At 35.8% G+C, this 17,471-nt stretch overlaps 3 protein-coding genes across 5 annotated transcripts; 2 read left to right on the top strand and 1 right to left on the bottom strand.

Annotated features, from left to right (window-relative positions):
- Positions 1-1,980: 1,980 nt before the first annotated feature.
- LOC110417477 (Transducin/WD40 repeat-like superfamily protein) lies at positions 1,981-8,500 on the top strand. 3 transcript variants are annotated; one of them, XR_016351304.1, is made up of 15 exons: positions 1,981-2,233; positions 2,325-2,408; positions 2,497-2,618; positions 2,798-2,870; positions 2,945-3,028; positions 3,110-3,196; positions 3,813-3,883; positions 4,097-4,148; positions 4,264-4,321; positions 5,114-5,214; positions 5,317-5,471; positions 6,420-6,528; positions 6,857-6,913; positions 6,996-7,492; positions 7,636-8,500. XR_016351304.1 is itself a non-coding variant. In XM_021429831.2 (14 exons), the coding sequence occupies exons 1-14, from the start codon at positions 2,132-2,134 to the stop codon at positions 7,149-7,151; spliced, it is 1,311 nt and encodes a 436-aa protein (XP_021285506.1). In that variant the 5' UTR covers positions 1,981-2,131; the 3' UTR covers positions 7,152-8,500. The 3 variants fall into 3 exon arrangements, 2 of the variants coding, with proteins under 2 accessions (XP_021285506.1, XP_021285507.1); XM_021429831.2 differs by having other exon boundaries at positions 6,996-8,500; XM_021429832.2 differs by having other exon boundaries at positions 2,179-2,233; positions 2,507-2,618; positions 6,996-8,500.
- A 218-nt stretch (positions 8,501-8,718) lies between these two features.
- PNM1 (Pentatricopeptide repeat (PPR) superfamily protein) lies at positions 8,719-10,648 on the bottom strand. Its single transcript, XM_021429830.2, has one exon. It carries the CDS (start codon positions 10,540-10,542, stop codon positions 9,034-9,036), a length of 1,509 nt encoding a protein of 502 aa, XP_021285505.1. The 5' UTR covers positions 10,543-10,648; the 3' UTR covers positions 8,719-9,033.
- A 716-nt stretch (positions 10,649-11,364) lies between these two features.
- LOC110417475 (ABC transporter B family member 25-like) lies at positions 11,365-16,813 on the top strand. The gene is made up of 18 exons (XM_021429829.2): positions 11,365-11,721; positions 11,822-11,896; positions 12,578-12,649; positions 12,737-12,772; positions 12,858-12,932; positions 13,076-13,200; positions 13,338-13,437; positions 13,548-13,719; positions 13,809-13,927; positions 14,493-14,603; positions 14,686-14,830; positions 14,958-15,090; positions 15,293-15,368; positions 15,462-15,527; positions 15,661-15,768; positions 15,921-16,028; positions 16,111-16,308; positions 16,431-16,813. Exons 2-18 carry the CDS (start codon positions 11,852-11,854, stop codon positions 16,632-16,634), a joined length of 1,893 nt encoding a protein of 630 aa, XP_021285504.1. The 5' UTR covers positions 11,365-11,721; positions 11,822-11,851; the 3' UTR covers positions 16,635-16,813.
- The last annotated feature ends 658 nt before the right edge of the window (positions 16,814-17,471 follow it).

Raw genomic sequence — 17,471 nt, 5'->3', positions numbered from 1 at the left:
TAATAAAAATATAAAAAAATTAAAATATTTTTTTATTAATTTAAAAAATTATATAACATTAATTTTTATTTAATAAAAGATAAAATTATTTTTTTAATGTTATCATATCATTAAATTAACGAAAACACTAACCATTAACAAACAGTTAAATCTATTTGTCTAACGAATGATATTTTTTAAAATAAAATATTTATTTTAAAAATTAATAAATTTGTTTAAAATTTTAATTAAAATTTAAAAAACTAAGGGTATTTTACCCTAAAAACAAACTAACTTAAGAACAACAATCTTGCTTCTTCTTCTTTTTCATGATTCAATATAATCTTCATACAAAAGATTTACAAAATTCTATATTGCCCATTTCATGTAATTGTGAATGGATGTACTAGTAATTTGATTGGAGCGGTTGGTGAAGCATATGATTGTATGCCATTTGGAAAAAAACGATTCTAAATTTGTGTAACATGACGTGGCATCTTGACATCATTAGATGCTTACTACTGTAGCCTCCATGGTGTAATTGTCTTGAAAGGAGTAGGGGTATCCTTGGAATGGAACCCAACAGTTTTAGCAAGCATACGGAAATCCGCATAACGACGAAGCAAGTGGGGCATAAGAACACGTCATACACCACCCGGCAGGGCCCTGCTACCAGTGTCGGTGGGGAGAATTCAGAAGACTTGTTCACCGGGGAAAAGGAGACGTTTCTCTCTGTTCATTTGTTTGTTTCTCTAAGGGTCATGGCCCAACCACCAAACCTTTGCTACTTGTAATTTTTTTTATTTTCTTTTTTATATTTTGTGTGCCAATTGCATGGCTTATCTACTAGAATCACACCAAAATGTGGACCGGTCCTTTTTTTTTTTATTTGCAATTAGGTGGCAATTATTTCATGAACAATGCGTCGTTTTGAATAAAAAGATTTTGCCGACACTAGTTTTCATTCTAACTTAGGGTCAGAACCATTACCAACAGTATTGATATTTTAAGCCTATAACCCTTAATAACCAAAAGCTCTAATTTCTTTTTGGTTGCAAATTTTAAAATTAGATTTTCTTTTTCTTTTTTTTTAAATGAAATCAAAGTCATCATGTGATAATGAATATTTTTTTAATAACCGAAGAAGTAAGATTCGACTCTACTATTTAGATAAAAGATAATACATCAATTAATAAGTCAAATACTCGGATACATGTGATAATGAACTTTTAACTTATGAGAACCTTGTAGTTTTAACTTTTTTCAAATAGCATCTTATGATTTTTTTTTCAATTAACACTACAAATAAGTTCTATTTCCATAAAAATTATATTGTTAATTTTATTTTGTAAAATGTGAAAATAAAAATATTTTGATAATTTTATTAAGTGAAAATAAGAGTATAAACTCTTATAGAAATAAAAACATTAATTGAGAAAAAAATCACAGATATTATGTTAAAAAAAAAAAAGCTAAAACTACAAAGATATAAGTGAAGTCTACTACCTAATTCTCTATCTCTTGCTAACAGCTACTTAATTCTTTTTAATTAGACTTCACTTGATCAAACTTTGCTTCAATTTAATAAACTTGTGTTACCATCTTTTCATAAGAAAGACAAAAATTTTGCAAACCTGCAGCTAAGAGCCAAAGCATTGCGACTACCTTCTTCATAAAAGCTGGGTCTTTTGTTAACCACAAGCCTTTCACTTTATAAGCTTAAAATTGGATTCGTCTCCCAACCCCACCAAACAGGATAAAAATCCGGAAAGGCCTTCCTATCACGTGAACAAAACCACATGGTGGCATGTGATTATACTAGACAAAAGGGCACATGGGACGGATCGGGGCGTGTAAGGAGGACGAAGTTGGGAACCTGAACCCAACCCGACTCTAGTTGATGGTCCATTACTTACTGTAATATGATGTTGGGCTTTCCGAACCCAATACTTGGCCTATATAACTGAGGCTAATACTCAATACAGCAAAAGGCGTCCTGCAACGGTCAGTTGACATTCCACTTCTACTCTAACCGATGGATTAGTGGGCAAATAGTTTTGCACTTGAAGATAAGTTGAATGTAACTAAGCAAAATCCTTTCCTTCTAAGATTATATAGTGCAGAGAGTTAGGGTTTAAGGAAAGGTTTAGTAATGGAAGGCAACAACCTGGAACAAACACTCCAAGAAGGGAAACTTTACAGGCAACTGAATTCCCTCATCGTTGCTCATCTTCGCCATCACAATCTCACCCAAGTAATCCCGCTTCTTCAATCTCCCTACCCTTCCCCCTCTTTTTTTTATTCCTGATTTTATCGAACTTTTTTTTTCTTTTATTGTTTTCTAGGCTGCAAGAGCTGTGGCTGCAGCAACAATGACTCCTCTAGACGTTGAAGCCCCTCCTAACAAGCTTCTTGAACTTGTTGCTAAGGTGGGTTCCTTTTGTTGTTTGGGTTAAAGGAAAACAGAAAAAAAAAAAAAAAGGCAAGCTTCTTTTTTTAGTTCTAAGGTGATAACAGGGTCTTGCAGTGGAGAAAGATGAGATGTTAAGAGGGGTTTCTTCTTCTACATTGTTTGATCTTGGGGGAGCTTTGGCTTCTGGCTCGCTTCCGGCTCCTCGGGTTTCTTCTGTTGACTTTAGGCAATACCTCTTGCTTAAATCCTTGCTTTTTCAGTTTAACTAGTTTGATATGTATGCCCTTTTGTTTTCAATGCATTAATGTGAGTTTAATATGTAGTTAAGAATCTGAGCTTTTTAAGTTTGAAAGTCCTTCCTTTTAGCAGGGATAAACTCATAGTGAATGTCTATTGTGAAACCAGTGCTGTGCAGGATACCAAAGGCTCATCAAAGAGCTTTCCAAAGCATGAGACAAGGCATCTTTCCGAGCACAAGGTTTGCTTAACATATCTCTGCAATATGTTCTTGAAACTGAATGACATAAAACTGATGGGTTAAATATTCTTAAGAATATTGCGAGGTGTGCAAGGTTTAGTCCTGATGGGAGGTTTGTTGCTACTGGAAGTGCTGACACATCAATTAAGCTCTTTGAGGTAATGATTCTGGTATTTGTGTGGTTGAGTGTATTTCAACATGGACAATATCTAACTCCCGTGATGTTATTTCATTGGCAGATATCAAAAATAAAGCAAATGATGCTGCCAGATTCAAAGGATGGTCCTGTGCGACCAGTCATAAGGACATTTTATGACCATGTACAGGTATTGGTGAATTGGTTTTTCCGCAGTATGCTTAATGCCAACCATTCTCATGATTATGAAAAATAATTTTTATGTTTAATTTAGTTCCAAACCCTAATTATTTTTCATTATAACCTCTCTTTCCAGTTCATTTCCATCTTGTTTTTGCATGTCTTCTCTGTGATATATCTGGATGCTTGTATATTTGATCAATTAATTTTTTCTGGTGTCTTTCAAGTGAAGGTCCCACTTTTCACTGAACTGCAACTAACATGTGCTAGTGTCTAAAATTTATTAACATTATTTTCATGATTGCTTCTTTTGGGATCAGGGGAATGCTATAAAGGAACTGATTCTTCATACTTTGTGGCTGTGCATTGCTTCTTTTGTATTTCTTCTTTGTTTGAATCTGTATATTTTTCTCATAATTTGTGGTTGAAGTGATAGATCTCTTGATTTTGTTAAAGTTTGTGCTTCAGACCTCTCATGATAGAGTCTAAAAGGGTCATCTTCATAGAGTCAGATGTTAACAATTACTTTATACATTATACATATTCTCTGTTTCCCTTAACTCTAAAAGCTGATTAAATATGTTTATTTTCCCTTGCATGGTCTAACACTTTCTGCTGAAATGCAGCCAATAAATGATTTGGATTTCCATCCTCAGAGTACTGTGCTGATATCTGGGGCAAAAGATCACACAATAAAGTATGACTTCTCATCTAAATTTAATCTACTCTTAGGTTTCTTTTTAGTTTTTCATTCTGCCTTGCATTTCTTATATTCCTCTCATTTTAAGTTTATCAGTAACTCCTTAATGATAAATTGTGTTTTTTTTTGCCTTAAACTTTATTGTTTCTTGTGGTAGATAGAATTCATATTAACTGGCATTTCAACATTATGCTTATTACGTGTTTACAGGTTCTTTGATTTTTCCAAAGCTACTGCAAAGAGAGCCTTCAGAGTTATCCAGGTTTTGCCTGTTATTTTGACACTGTTTCAATCATGGTTTCTGAACTTAGCTGCAGAATTTGACTTTAGTATGTATTTATGACATTATAGTAAATTTTCTACTTATGATAACCCAGGATACTCACAATGTACGATCTGTATCTTTCCATCCATCTGGTGATTTCCTTCTAGCAGGTAAATTATTTGCTTCATATTTTCTGTGTTTGATCTTTTCTTGCCTGCTTAATTTTTTATTCAACATTATTATCATTGAACCTTAGATGAATATTCTTGTGGAAGACTAGGACATGTTGAAACTTAGAATTATTTGATTTAATTGAACTACTGGTACTGTGTTATCCATTTGAATTTTCATATACCAGATAGACCTTTTGAGGTTACTTAACCTACCTTTTAGTAAAAGCCTGTTTCATCTCTTGATAACAGAGGGTTGTTAATCTAGTGATACTCTCTTACTTTATTTCAGATAAGGAGTGATCAAAATGAAATGATCATGATTTGAAGTTCGGAAAAAGTATATAATCATATTTTCTCAGTAATTTAACAGGGGGTGATGATAGAACCGTAGATGTTGTAAAGCATGTTTGAATTGTCTCAGAATACGAAAGTTTGCATATTTGACAACTTTGAATTATTCAATAGTATTTTATTTTTTGTATTTTAAGTTTATTAAACCCTTATGTACCAAAAAAATTATTAAAACGATATGAACCTTGAGCAAAGTGCGCAATATGATTCATATATCCAACCCTACATAGTGGAAAATGGCTTTGTTTCTTGTTGTAAGTTGAACCTTTTTGAAATATGTACTTTGTTAAATGCTGATCTAATTTTTGTATCTCTGCTAAATTGGTAAGCATCTGAGCTAGAGTGGCATAAGGTGAACTTCTGTGAGGAGTTCTTTCTTTTGAGTTTGGTCTATTACCAGGATTTGACTACTTACAAGGTCGGGATGAAAACTGACAGGAACTGATCATTCAATAGCACACTTGTACGATGTTAATACGTTCCAATGTTATCTATCTGCAAATCCCCCAGAGATTGGTGTTAATGGAGCCATTAATCAGGTATAAAATATCACATCTTCCAAAATAGAAGGATCTCTCATCCATTTATTACAGATAAATTGAGACTATTAAGTCCATAATTCAATCTGTTTCCATGTGCAGGTGAGATATTCTTCTAGAGGTGGCATATATGTTACTGCATCTAAAGATGGTGCTATTCGGTTATGGGATGGAATAAGTGCCAGTTGTGTGCGCTCCATAGTTGGTGCACATGGAACAGCAGAGGCCACAAGTGCATGTTTTACAAAGGATCAAAGGTATAGATGTTAAATGGTTTGATTATAAGTAGGATATGTTGTAATTTATAAATTAAATGAGCTATAAATTGCAGAAGATGCAGCTTTATATGTTATATTGTTATATTATTAAATGGAGAAAACATGTTATGTCATAAAATTAGGAATTTTTCTCTAGACAAGGGCCGTAGTCTACTTTTAGTTTGTAACAGATAGTGAAGGAGAGTACGGTTTACGGGGTGCAAATCAATGGTCAAATTATGTAATTAATCCCTGTACACTATTAAAAATGTGAATTTAGTCCCTGTACAATAATTTTTGTAAATTAGGTCCATGTACTTTCCCAATTTGTTAATGGTGGTCCAAACCTTAACACCGTTAAATTATGTCTTCATAATTTTTGCAAAGCTTACTCGATCTTTTTTTTTCCACTCAAATTGACCAATTACAAAACAGAAATTTGGAAAGAAAAAAGTGATGTTTCAGTGTTCTAACAAGTGTCCGTAAGATTTCTCTCAATTTCTTTTCCCATTTGTTTTAAGAAACCAATCCATGACTTGAAAGGAGTTGGGGTGTTTTGTTCATTGGTAGTCATGTCAACAAATGTCACATCAGCATTTGCCATGTCATCAAATGTTGCATCAGCATAGTTGATGGTGGAAACTTAATGATTTTAGGGTTTGGACTGAAATTAACAAATTGAAAAAGTATAAGGACTCAATTTAGACAAATTATTGTACAGGGACTAAATCCACATCTTTTATAGATTATAAGGACTAATTGCATAATTTAACCACAAATCAATTGGTGGCAGAAAGTGCATATAGAGGCACAAATTTCTTTTTAAGAACTAATCACGTAGAATATATAGGATGTTGCTTCGCAAGATGATTCATAAACTTCGCGTGGTTATATGCATTAGTGCCTTGGCATGCTTAAAAAAACTTGACCATAGTATCAACTTTTTAGGTTTGTTCTTTCTTGTGGAAAGGATTCAACTGTAAAGCTTTGGGAGATTGGCACTGGAAGATTGGTCAAACAATATCTTGGATCTACTCACATACAATCGCGGTGCCAGGTATGCAAGGGTGGTTTTCTTTTTGGTTAAGCTTCCTTGTTGTCTTGGTTATTTAAATATTTCTATAGTTACTGCATGGTGGCTGAAAGGATAAGCTAATTAGCAGTCACACCTCTTCTGCGAGGTCTCAAGGTCTAATGAACTATCCTCCAAATTTGCTATTAGGTATATAAAAGACTTATCACACAATTTGTAGATTTTCTACCTGAAACAACACTTGCCATTAACTGGAAGGATTTGGTCATGTGTTCATTTTAAAGCAGAATTTAATGATCTTAAAGATTTTTATGGATCATAACTACTAAACACGTCAATCTGTTTTCTGCAGGCCGTTTTTAATGATACTGAAGAGTTTGTGCTATCTATAGATGAACCTAGCAATGAGGTTTGTTCAACTTCCTGAGAATAGTGGCAAGTATATATTCTCCTATGGTTGGCATCTGCTAATTTTTCTCTGATGGATGCAGATTGTTATTTGGGATGCGTTGACAGCAGAAAAAGTGGCAAAGTGGCCTTCCAACCATATTGGTGCACCTCGTTGGATCGAGCACTCACCAACAGAGGCTGCCTTCATTTCCTGTGGGACTGACAGATCTGTTCGGTTCTGGAAGGAAATTCTCTGAGCACACGGAAATTGGAGTGGTCTGGGGAACCTAATTGAGCTGACTTGGCAAAACCTAAATGCATGATAAGTGTGGCTGCCCCTGCCTGAAATTCTTTTGTGTATTCAGAGTTTAGATCTTAAGGCAAATCTTTGGAGTACACTGTACACGTAGTGACCCCTGAGGCACATTTCTCCTTTTCTCTTTTTTTCCACCAAATGGAGACAACATGCATCGCACGCCCTACTTAATTTCATTCGATTTTTGGTTATCATGTTTGATCAGTGCTGTAATTATGGATTGTTTTAGGAACACATCCCTGTAAAAGGAAATACGTGAGCCTAGGGAAGTTGGCCCCAGTTGTAAGCCCATTTTACAGTTTAATAATGGCACTATCCATATGCTTAATATTTCGGTTTCACATTGATTTTTAAGTATTTTCTTTGTTTTCTCCCAAGATAATCATGTAAATGATGAAATTTTATGAAGTGTCTTATCCTGGCAGATCAGTTGATATAAAGGCAAGCCTCAAAAGACCTCTCAAAGTTTGGCGGGGTTCCATGTTTCATTTTGACGTGTTTTACACGCAGAAGTTCCTTGGGTTCGACATTTAACATTCAACTGAAACAAAGAGATTCGTCATTTGAGTGTAGATCAAGTGGCACAGTTCATCTTCCTGGTTTTCAAAATGTTCGAGCTACACAAATTCAGTGGAGTAGGGAGTAAGGGTACACCCTGAAACATGGCTGCCTTTGCAGCGTCACTGCTTCATGGAAGTGTCATGTTTCTTCAATTCAAACCGTTCCATGAAATTACAGCACTTCAGGATCATTCCCACGTATGATAAAGCATGCATGTCCTCAGAAGATGTGGAATAACATAATAGATAGATGATTTCTAATAAGAGAAAACCAGGGTACTCTTTGGAAATGAGGAATGACGAATTGTAAATTTTACAGAACTTGAAAGCTGAACAAATTCACAGACGGACCGAATTCAACTGGTCTTGCTTTCAGCACGATAATAACCTTTCAGGCCTCAGGGAAACGAAACCCTCAACAAACCAGAGAGGGACATCAATTCAGTCGTTTCCTAATAAGCCATCGCCTAGTCAATGCCATTCTCCCATGGGGCACGTCCATTCATTTTTGGCCAATCTGTTATGCAACAAATGGTAGCTGAAAGTCCTACACTGATTCGACAGCTTTGCCATCTACATTATCATGTTGCCCATCTCATTTCTTCATTTATTCAGGAGAGCTCCTTATATCCAAACAAGGAAATGAGGTATGGTGAACTTTATCAATGTCATAAGTCTGATCATTTTCCAACATCTTTCCAGTTATCCAACAAAAGCAAAAACATGGATCTGAAGAGAAAGATTTCACTAGTAAATTCTGTAAACTCAACGGGTACTCAGAAGAATAATGCAGAACCTGTAAAGCAAGACCGAACTTGAACCTATATAAGTGAAAACAAAAATACACTGTGGCACTGGCAATCGATCATGCTACGATTCAGCTTACATAATTAAGAGAAAACACTTACGCGGTTGATTTACATTGCTCAGTATATTCATGAGAACACGGCTGCATAACACCTTGCAGTAAGTGGTAAAATTAAAAAAGCAATGATGTCCTAGGATCAAACTCATGTACATTTTGCATCATGCAATCAAGACCTAAACTTGCAATCCTCATTTTGTAAGAAGCATCGAATGAGTAAGAGGAATTACTCAAACATAATTTTTATTTCTAATGGTGCCAACAGCAGAGCAAAAACGAGAACACAATTTTATAACAACAAAACTCATCATAAATAAATTATCCAAGCTCAGAAAAAGCCTGCAACTCCAATCGACATTGTCATACCACTTAAAATTTCAGTAAGGCACAGGCCAAGTTTAGACATGGCGCATCATCCTTTTAGGCTTCTTTACAAAACTTAGTCGAATTTGCCTAAGACGTCTCCTCTTCCTAGCCATTTTTTCAGGCAAAGTCTCCCTCTTCTTCTCCTCCTTCACAGCTTTGGTTTTCTTCATATATCTAGGATCCACCCTATACGGCTTAGGTTCAACTGGCACCCCATTTTTCACCGCTTCATTATAAAGTGCATTGGCTCTATCAAGCCGATTATGAGCGCACCATTTCCCCATTAACAAGTCATAAGTCTTTATCCCAGGTTTACACCCATCTGCCTTCATCTTCTTAAAAACAATTATAGCATGCTCAACCCTCTCAATCCCACAGAGAATCTTCAGAAAACTGTAGTATTCCTTCTCACCAAGCTTATCACCAAACCCAGCAGACTTCATCCTATCAATCATCTCATCGCCTTCTGCAACTCGTGCAGCCTGATACAAACTCCTAATCAAAATCAAATAACTCTCTGCGTCTGGATAACACCCCCATTCTCCCATCCTATAAAACAACTTCACTGCATCCTCAGTTTTCCTAATCTTACACAAGTTATTCATCAACACATTAAAAGTCTCCACATTTCTGGGAACCCCATAAAAATCCATATCAAGCAAAACTTTCTCAGCTTCCGAATGAAGTCGAAATGGATCTTTCTTCCTACAAAGCTTACAAACACAGTCAAGCATTGCGTTATAAGCCATTGTACCAATCTCAAAACCTCCCCTATACATTTCCCCAGCCAATCTTTTCGCTTCTTCAAGCTTCGCATCAACACACCAACCTTTGATCAATAAATCACATATCATCTCGTCCGGGAATATCTCATTCGCCGAGTTTTTCACCATCTTCTCAGCATAACTTGCACACCCATTTTCACACAACTTCCCTACTATCAGTCTTAGTGATTCTTTATCTCTTTTGAACCCATAATCCTTCTGCATCCTCTCGAAAAACCCGAGAACTTGGGCAGGCCGGCCAGCCCTGACCAGCCTATCAACGGAGGACTCGAACGTTTTAGGCCCAGCAACAGATTTGTTGTTAACAAGGAGATCATGGGCAGCTTTGAAATCTTTTCTTCGACCGAAATAGTCGATGAAAAACGACAGCGTTTCATCGGTGTGGTTGAAATTAGGGTCTGAGAGAAGCCAATCGTTAAACCCTATAACAGTACGGCCAGCTTCAGGGGAGAGATTGAGGGTTTGGGAGATTAAGAGAGGAGTTGGCTTGATATGAGAGAAGCTGAGCTGGAGTCTTTGGGTGATTGGGAGAGGGTCTAAATCAGGGTTCTTGAGGATCTCAGTGGAAAGAGACCGAGCAATTGGATCAGGGTTTTGGGTTGAGAAGGGTTTAGAGAGTAGAAATGCTGATTTGGGGAAATGGGTAGGGGTGAAATGGGGTTTCAGAGGGAGGAGAGCGTGGGGTTGAAAGGGAGAGGGAGAAGAAAGGAAGTGCTGGAGGAGCCGGCGGAGTTGCAGCAAGGTTAACGGCGGCATTTTTTTTTTGTTTAATGGGAAGAAGAAAGACGGGTTTAAGAGAAAGGAGGAACACGAGCTCAGCGTCAGCGGTGGGAGGAAAACCGCTCACTTTTTCGGAATTGGAAATGTGGAAACCTAGAGAGCGTGAAGTGGGTGGCAATCTGGGCCTACTGTAGCCCAATCCAGTGAGGAAAAGAGGACCTAAGGTGGGCCCAGAAGCTGATCAGATGGATTTCTTTATGGCCAGACTTAATTAAATTCACTCCGCCTTGCCTCCATACTCATTCCCCAAAATCTTGTCTTGCTGTTATCATCCGTTGATTTTGTCACGCCAACAAAGCATTCAAGAGCATCAATCATGAATCCTGTTATGGGGTACTATTAATCAAATTCATATAATTTTTAAAGTTTTTACTTTGACATAAATAAATTATTTAAAAATTCAAAATAATTAGTCATTATTAAATTAAAAAAAAACATTTAGAGATTAAATGTCGTAAAGCTAAATTCTCATTCTCGATCCATAATCAATATAAACTCAAAGTTAAACTTGGTAATGACTGTACCAAGCATCAGTTCGCTCGCAAACATCAACTCAAAGTAGCTATATTTCATCCATATCCTAAGTCTATTGGTCTATATGACCTTTTTACTATAAGACAAAGGTAAGTTCTGAAATTTGGATGTTTGTTTGGGATCACCCAGAATTTGTTTGGTCTCAATTAGTTCGGTGCTGTCCTTTGGATGTAACGTATAAGGTTCCCATCTCGTGGGAGTAGGCTTTTGGATATAGATATATAGGTAGTATGATTTCAATACTTGAAATGAAATTTGTGTCAGTTGTTTACCAGGTCTGTGAAGAAAAAATGATATAAATACCATTTAATGGTGTGGAATATTCGCCCTTCTCTTTTTCTTTTTGGATTCCAGCGGCCACCACGTATGTCCACTGGTCAAATTGCGTGAACAGTGCTTTAGACAGAAAGTAGACCAAAAGTTACAGGGGTCATTACGCACCCGATGACGTAACCAATCAAGTTCTTGTCTCTGTGTGCTCGTCTGTTCTCCAAAAAGGGGTAGCCAGGGATACTAATAATCATTGTCTTAATGAATGGGCAATCATCAACCACCCAAGGAACGCAAAAGTTAATATAATCTGTGTCGCAGACTTTGCAGTCAACTGAACTTCATCACCCGGTTCGTACGTTACTTTTCGTTGTGCAACTCTTTTATAACCTTAACCTTGGAACCTGGTTGTAGATATTATTACTATTGTTGCTGCGTTTATCTTTGCTAGGATTGAGCTTTCAGAGACAGGTTTTCTGGGATGCGTTCCGGTGGGTCTGACAGAACTCCTCTGTTGGACCGAGGAGTAAGTTTGTTCCCTTGTTTCTGTTCTGTTTCTTTTGTTCTTTAAAGTTCCTATATTGCTTTGGTTTTTGGGTTACGTTTTGCGTTTGATTTAAACTGTTCGCACATGTTCTAATTCATGGTTTATAGCCTATAATTTTGCTCTTGTTGGTGCTTTGGATGATGACATTCAGTTTAAATGTTTCCATTAATTGGAATGTGTTTGAATATTATGATTCTCTTTTATGCTTGAATGGTTTTCAGATTTCATTCTGTTGTTTGTGTGTACTGAATTACAATTAATGGCATGTCGTTTTAGTGTAAAATGATTAAATCACAATGGAGCAAAATATTTCAGTTTTATTTCCATTTAATTCCCGCTGAAATTCTCTTTGCTTGCTTGGTGGCTGAAACTATGTTTCTCTGGCACTGATTTTGCTCTTTGGCTGTGAATTTGATTGTGATCAAGGTCATAGTTTCCATTGTCTATACATTTTAAAAGCTTGAGAATCCAATTCAAATCTCTATTTGGTCATTTGATTGGTGCATACCTACTTTTCTCATAGACTTTTAAGTTATAGTTTTACATTGGCTGCATGCTTACATTGCATGAAAATTTTCTTGAGAAGCTGTGCCTGGAGCTCTACATTCAAAATTATTATCGTCAGTGTTTTATTTTCTAATATTAATTTCATTTTTATAGGGAAGAAGAAAGAGGAATGAGACCTTGGAAAATGATAACTTGACTGACCTTGAGCATGGGGATGCAGTACCGGTAAATGTGGCTTCTTTTGGATAATGTAAATTTAGATACTATATTAACTGATATGTGAAGATGTGATGACTTCATGAAAATTTTCAGGCTGCAAATGTGAGCTTTACTAGAGTATTTTCACTTGTAAGTGGCTGAATTTTGACACTTCTTGTTAAGTAGAGCTATGCAACTGAAAATTTTGGAGTTTTGACATTATATCATATAACAGGCAAAGCCTGATGCAGGGAAACTCATATTAGCAACAATCGCTCTCTTGATTGCTTCCACGTCAAGTATATTGATTGTATGTATCCTTTACGTGCTACTTATTGACCCTTTCTGCTTCACGCACACACAAAAAGAAATGAAAGGAGAAATTAAGATAACTAATCTTATTTCTGGAGATTTGAGTTTAGTTTCAATGAACTTGAATTGTTCATGCTACAGCCAAAATTTGGAGGGAAGATAATAGATATTGTGTCAGGAGATATCAGAACACCTGAACAGAAAGCTGAAGCATTAACTGCAGTCAGGAACACCATACTAGAAATTTTTCTGATTGTTGTAGTTGGGTACGAACACTTTTTACATTTATGCTTTTATTTTACCTATCAGTCATGCAAATTATTCCTTTCAATACAGATTATTAGTCTCTTTATGTCACCTCAAGGGTTTCATCATCTTTTATTGCTTTTGTTCCCCATTCCAGTTCAGTTTGCACAGCACTACGAGCATGGTTATTTTCTTCTGCAAGTGAAAGGGTGGTTGCTCGATTGAGAAAGAACTTGTTTAGTCATCTTATTAACCAGGTAAAACATTATTACTGTAGTGAGTTTACTCTTACTACTCATGTTTCATTTGGATATTGACAGATATCTTCATGTGAATTATTGTTTATAACAGTTGATGAATTTTGCAGGAGATAGCCTTCTATGATATTACTCGAACAGGGGAACTTTTGAGCAGGCTATCTGAAGATACTCAGATCATAAAGAATGCAGCAACTACCAATCTTTCTGAGGCCCTTAGAAATTTGTCAACTGCATTTATAGGCCTGGGTTTCATGTTTGCAACATCATGGAAGCTAACATGTAAATATTTATTTAATCCCAAAGCACTAGTTTGAAGTTTTATTTATTTTAAATAGGTCCTCAATATTATTAGTTGTTATGTGTTATAGTGCTGGCTTTGGCTGTTGTGCCGGCAATTTCTGTGGCTGTTCGAAAATTTGGCCGCTTCCTTCGTGAACTTTCTCACAAGACTCAAGCTGCAGCAGCAGCAGCTGCTTCAATTGCTGAGGTATTGTCTGCCATTTACAAATCTCAGTGCATAACTAAATAATGGTAATGCACAAATTCTGTTTTAGATAACTTTTTTTTTTTTTGAAAACAGTGTTTGATAACTTTTAAACCCTAATAACTGAAGCATGTTGGTCATTTTGATGGAATTCCCGGAGTCTAGAGTTATCAAGTAATTTATCTTATTAGATATTTCTCTTTGAAGTATAAAGGTATAAAAGACCATAAAATTGCAATGACTGGCCAGCCTGATTGGTCTTTATTGACAAGGTATCCACAGGTGATGTACTACAAAAATATCAGCAGTGATATGCAAATAAGGAACCAGTTAAATGGCTTAAACATGATGCTGATAGAAGCCAAAACCAGTTGAACCATTTTAACAATTGGTGGTGTTATATGAATCTAGGAACTCAGTACCTATAATATCTTTCAGACACGAGTTGAGTCATATCCTATCAATTATTTGAAATTTGATGGTCTAGTATCTTTTGTGCTGTAGTTTTATGATGTACTAGGAAGCCTTTGTGGAAAATCAGATACAAAGTTTTTGAATTGTTGTTTAGGAATCATTTGGTGCAATTCGCACGGTTAGATCTTTCGCACAAGAAGGTTATGAGATATCACGTTACTCTGAGAAAGTTGATGAGACACTAAATCTTGGACTTAAACAAGCTGTGAGTTCCCTGATGTAATTTGATCTCTCTCTCTCTCTCTCTCTCTCATGTGGCAAACAGTCTCATCTATTTATTGCAACAGAAAGTGGTGGGGCTCTTCTCTGGAGGTCTAAATGCTGCATCAACATTATCAGTTATCGTGGTAGTTATCTATGGAGCTAATTTGACAATAACAGGTTCCATGACCCCTGGTGCTCTAACGTCCTTCATTCTTTATAGCCTTACAGGTAAGGCCCATTGTTGCCTAGAGATGTATATCAAGTGATGTGTGGGATGTTTACTTCATCAAGTTTGGCCATCTGCTGTTCCAATTTTTTACTTCCATTAATTCCTTTCAGCTATTTGCACTTGCAGTGGGATCTTCTGTATCTGGACTCTCAGGGTTATACACAGTTGCAATGAAAGCCGCAGGAGCGAGCAGGCGCGTTTTTCAGCTTCTGGATCGCTCCTCATCAATGCCAAAATCAGGAAATAAGTGTCCATTGGGGTTAGTTCATTATTTCTTATAATTCTGTCCATGAATATGTCTCAATGCCAATGGTGGATCGTCAGCATCACTCATTATTTCTTATAATTCTGTCCATGAATATGTGTCAATGCCAATGGTGGATCGTCAGCATCACTCCCGGAAAATATGGTTTACATAGAAGTAGGTGCTGAAAGTGACAAAAGGCTTTCTTTTATTTCAGTGATCAAGATGGAGATGTGGAGTTAGACGATGTCTGGTTTGCCTATCCGTCCCGTCCTAACCATATGGTACTCAAGGTATTCACGTATTCATACTTGTCTTAGTGTGCACATGATGTCTGATATGAATGATATTGTGATTAGCTTACTTGAAACATTCTGTTTTTTCAGGGAATAACGCTTAAACTGCAGCCTGGCTCAAAGGTTGCTCTTGTTGGCCCTAGTGGTGGAGGAAAAGTAATATCTCTGTCTGAAGCTTTTGTACTGATTCTAAACATTTCCAGCTTATTTCAAAATCCATTCTGGCAAAAGATTTTTGTTTGAAGGGTAGGTCAGCATATTTACCATCTGTTCACTTTGTCTGCCGCAGAGCACAATAGCAAACTTGATTGAAAGGTTTTATGACCCAATGAAAGGAAAGATTCTACTAAATGGGGTTCCTTTGGTAGAAATTTCACATGAACATCTTCACAGGAAGGTAATCCTGATTTTGATTACATTTAAAGAAAATTAAAAAGAAATTTTGTTTGTTCACTTTTATGAGAACATCACACTTCATTGTTTATTTAATAACTCATTGTGTAACTATCTAGTTTCAGAATATGATAAACTTCATTCTTTGATGTATAGATCAGCATAGTAAGCCAGGAACCAGTCCTTTTCAACTGCTCAATAGAGGAAAACATAGCCTATGGATGCGAAGGCAAGGCCAACATTAGCGATATAGAAAATGCAGCAGTAAGCTTCTGCATCTTCAAGAGTAAGTATCTCTACACTGTACACCACGGGGCACTGACATTTGAATGTTTGAGAATTGCAGAAAATGGCCAATGCGCATGAATTCATATCAAAATTTCCAGACAAATATCAGACTCATGTTGGAGAGCGTGGAGTACGGCTTTCAGGAGGACAGAAACAGAGGGTAGCAATAGCAAGAGCCCTGCTGATGGATCCAAAGATTCTCCTTCTGGATGAAGCCACAAGTGCTCTAGATGCTGAAAGTGAATACCTCGTGCAGGTGAGAATATCACGTACTAATTAATTTCAATTTTATCGAATTTTTCAGTTTATTGAACACAAATCTTATTAGTTAAGCTGAGTCCATAGTTGATGAGTTCTCCCCTCACACATATTGTGTAGGATGCCATGGATTCTCTAATGAAGGGAAGAACAGTTTTAGTTATAGCCCATCGGCTATCAACTGTCCAAAGTGCAGATACTGTGGCAGTCGTTTCTGATGGCCAGATTGTTGAAAGTGGCAACCATGAAGAGCTTCTTGGCAAAGATGGGGTGTACACTGCATTAGTTAGGAGACAATTACAAGCACCTAAGACAAACTTGTAGGTTGAACTATGAATTATGTCTGTCTATGCAGATAATTATCATTTTTCGTGTTTTCTTTTCTGTATCCTCAGATAATCTTCTGCTGTTTATAGTATTTACAGCAAATGCTAGCATCAAACATAGCAGCTAGTCTTTGATTATAGCTCAATAAAACAATAAGCTTTGCTTTTTTTATGTTATTTATAATTTTTTTTTTCAAAGAAAATTCCTTTTCATTTTAATGGATTTTCAAATTCGTTCCAAAAATGTAATGTACGTAATGTTTTAGAAGAAGCTAATTTACTTATTGACAAATTTATTTTTCATATTTGTTGATTGAATCATTTAATATTACCTTGTTTCCAAGAAATGAAGTATTAAAATTTTTATAAATCGATATCTTTAAACAATATATATATAATTATTATTTTTAATATCATCATTATGATAATGTTAAATAAAATTAGATTTGACACCAAACATGTTGATCTCTAATCTCAATTGATTAATAAATGTTAACCAAACATGATAATCTTAAAATAACCCATGATAAGGTTATCGTAATAATAAAACTGCCATGACAATTAGATCACCAACTTAATCTTAAAAGTGATGCCAAATTTTATTTTATTTTATTTTATTTTTTGTTCACTTACTCACACCATGAATATATTGTTGAGGATATTCAACAATTTATTGACCATATCTTTCTTTTTCTTTTTTCTTTCTTAATGGATTTAAACAAGTCTTCTGTATATTCTCTCTCTATCTTCACCACAAAAAAATTGAATTATATTTGGTCAAAAAAAATTAAGGTTGTTTTAATATTAATTGATAAACTTTATATATAATTAATTT

The sequence above is a fragment of the Theobroma umbraticum genome, unplaced genomic scaffold (genome assembly GCF_002168275.2).
Source record: "Theobroma umbraticum cultivar Fairchild unplaced genomic scaffold, ASM216827v3 scaffold_50.0, whole genome shotgun sequence".
In the NCBI taxonomy this organism is placed as follows: domain Eukaryota; kingdom Viridiplantae; phylum Streptophyta; class Magnoliopsida; order Malvales; family Malvaceae; genus Theobroma; species Theobroma umbraticum.
This window is presented reverse-complemented; position numbering and strand designations above follow the sequence as displayed.

Excerpts from the sequence above, each read along its gene's own strand:
- LOC110417477 (XM_021429831.2), top strand. The coding sequence starts at position 2,132 with ATGGAAGGCAACAACCTGGAACAAACACTCCAAGAAGGGAAACTTTAC. Across the intron at positions 4,149-4,263 it reads GAGCCTTCAGAGTTATCCAG|GATACTCACAATGTACGATC; the intron begins GTTTTGCCTGTT and ends ATGATAACCCAG. Across the intron at positions 5,215-5,316 it reads TTAATGGAGCCATTAATCAG|GTGAGATATTCTTCTAGAGG; the intron begins GTATAAAATATC and ends TTCCATGTGCAG.
- PNM1 (XM_021429830.2), bottom strand. The coding sequence starts at position 10,542 with ATGCCGCCGTTAACCTTGCTGCAACTCCGCCGGCTCCTCCAGCACTTC.
- LOC110417475 (XM_021429829.2), top strand. The coding sequence starts at position 11,852 with ATGCGTTCCGGTGGGTCTGACAGAACTCCTCTGTTGGACCGAGGA. Across the intron at positions 11,897-12,577 it reads CTCCTCTGTTGGACCGAGGA|GGAAGAAGAAAGAGGAATGA; the intron begins GTAAGTTTGTTC and ends TCATTTTTATAG. Across the intron at positions 12,650-12,736 it reads AGCATGGGGATGCAGTACCG|GCTGCAAATGTGAGCTTTAC; the intron begins GTAAATGTGGCT and ends GAAAATTTTCAG.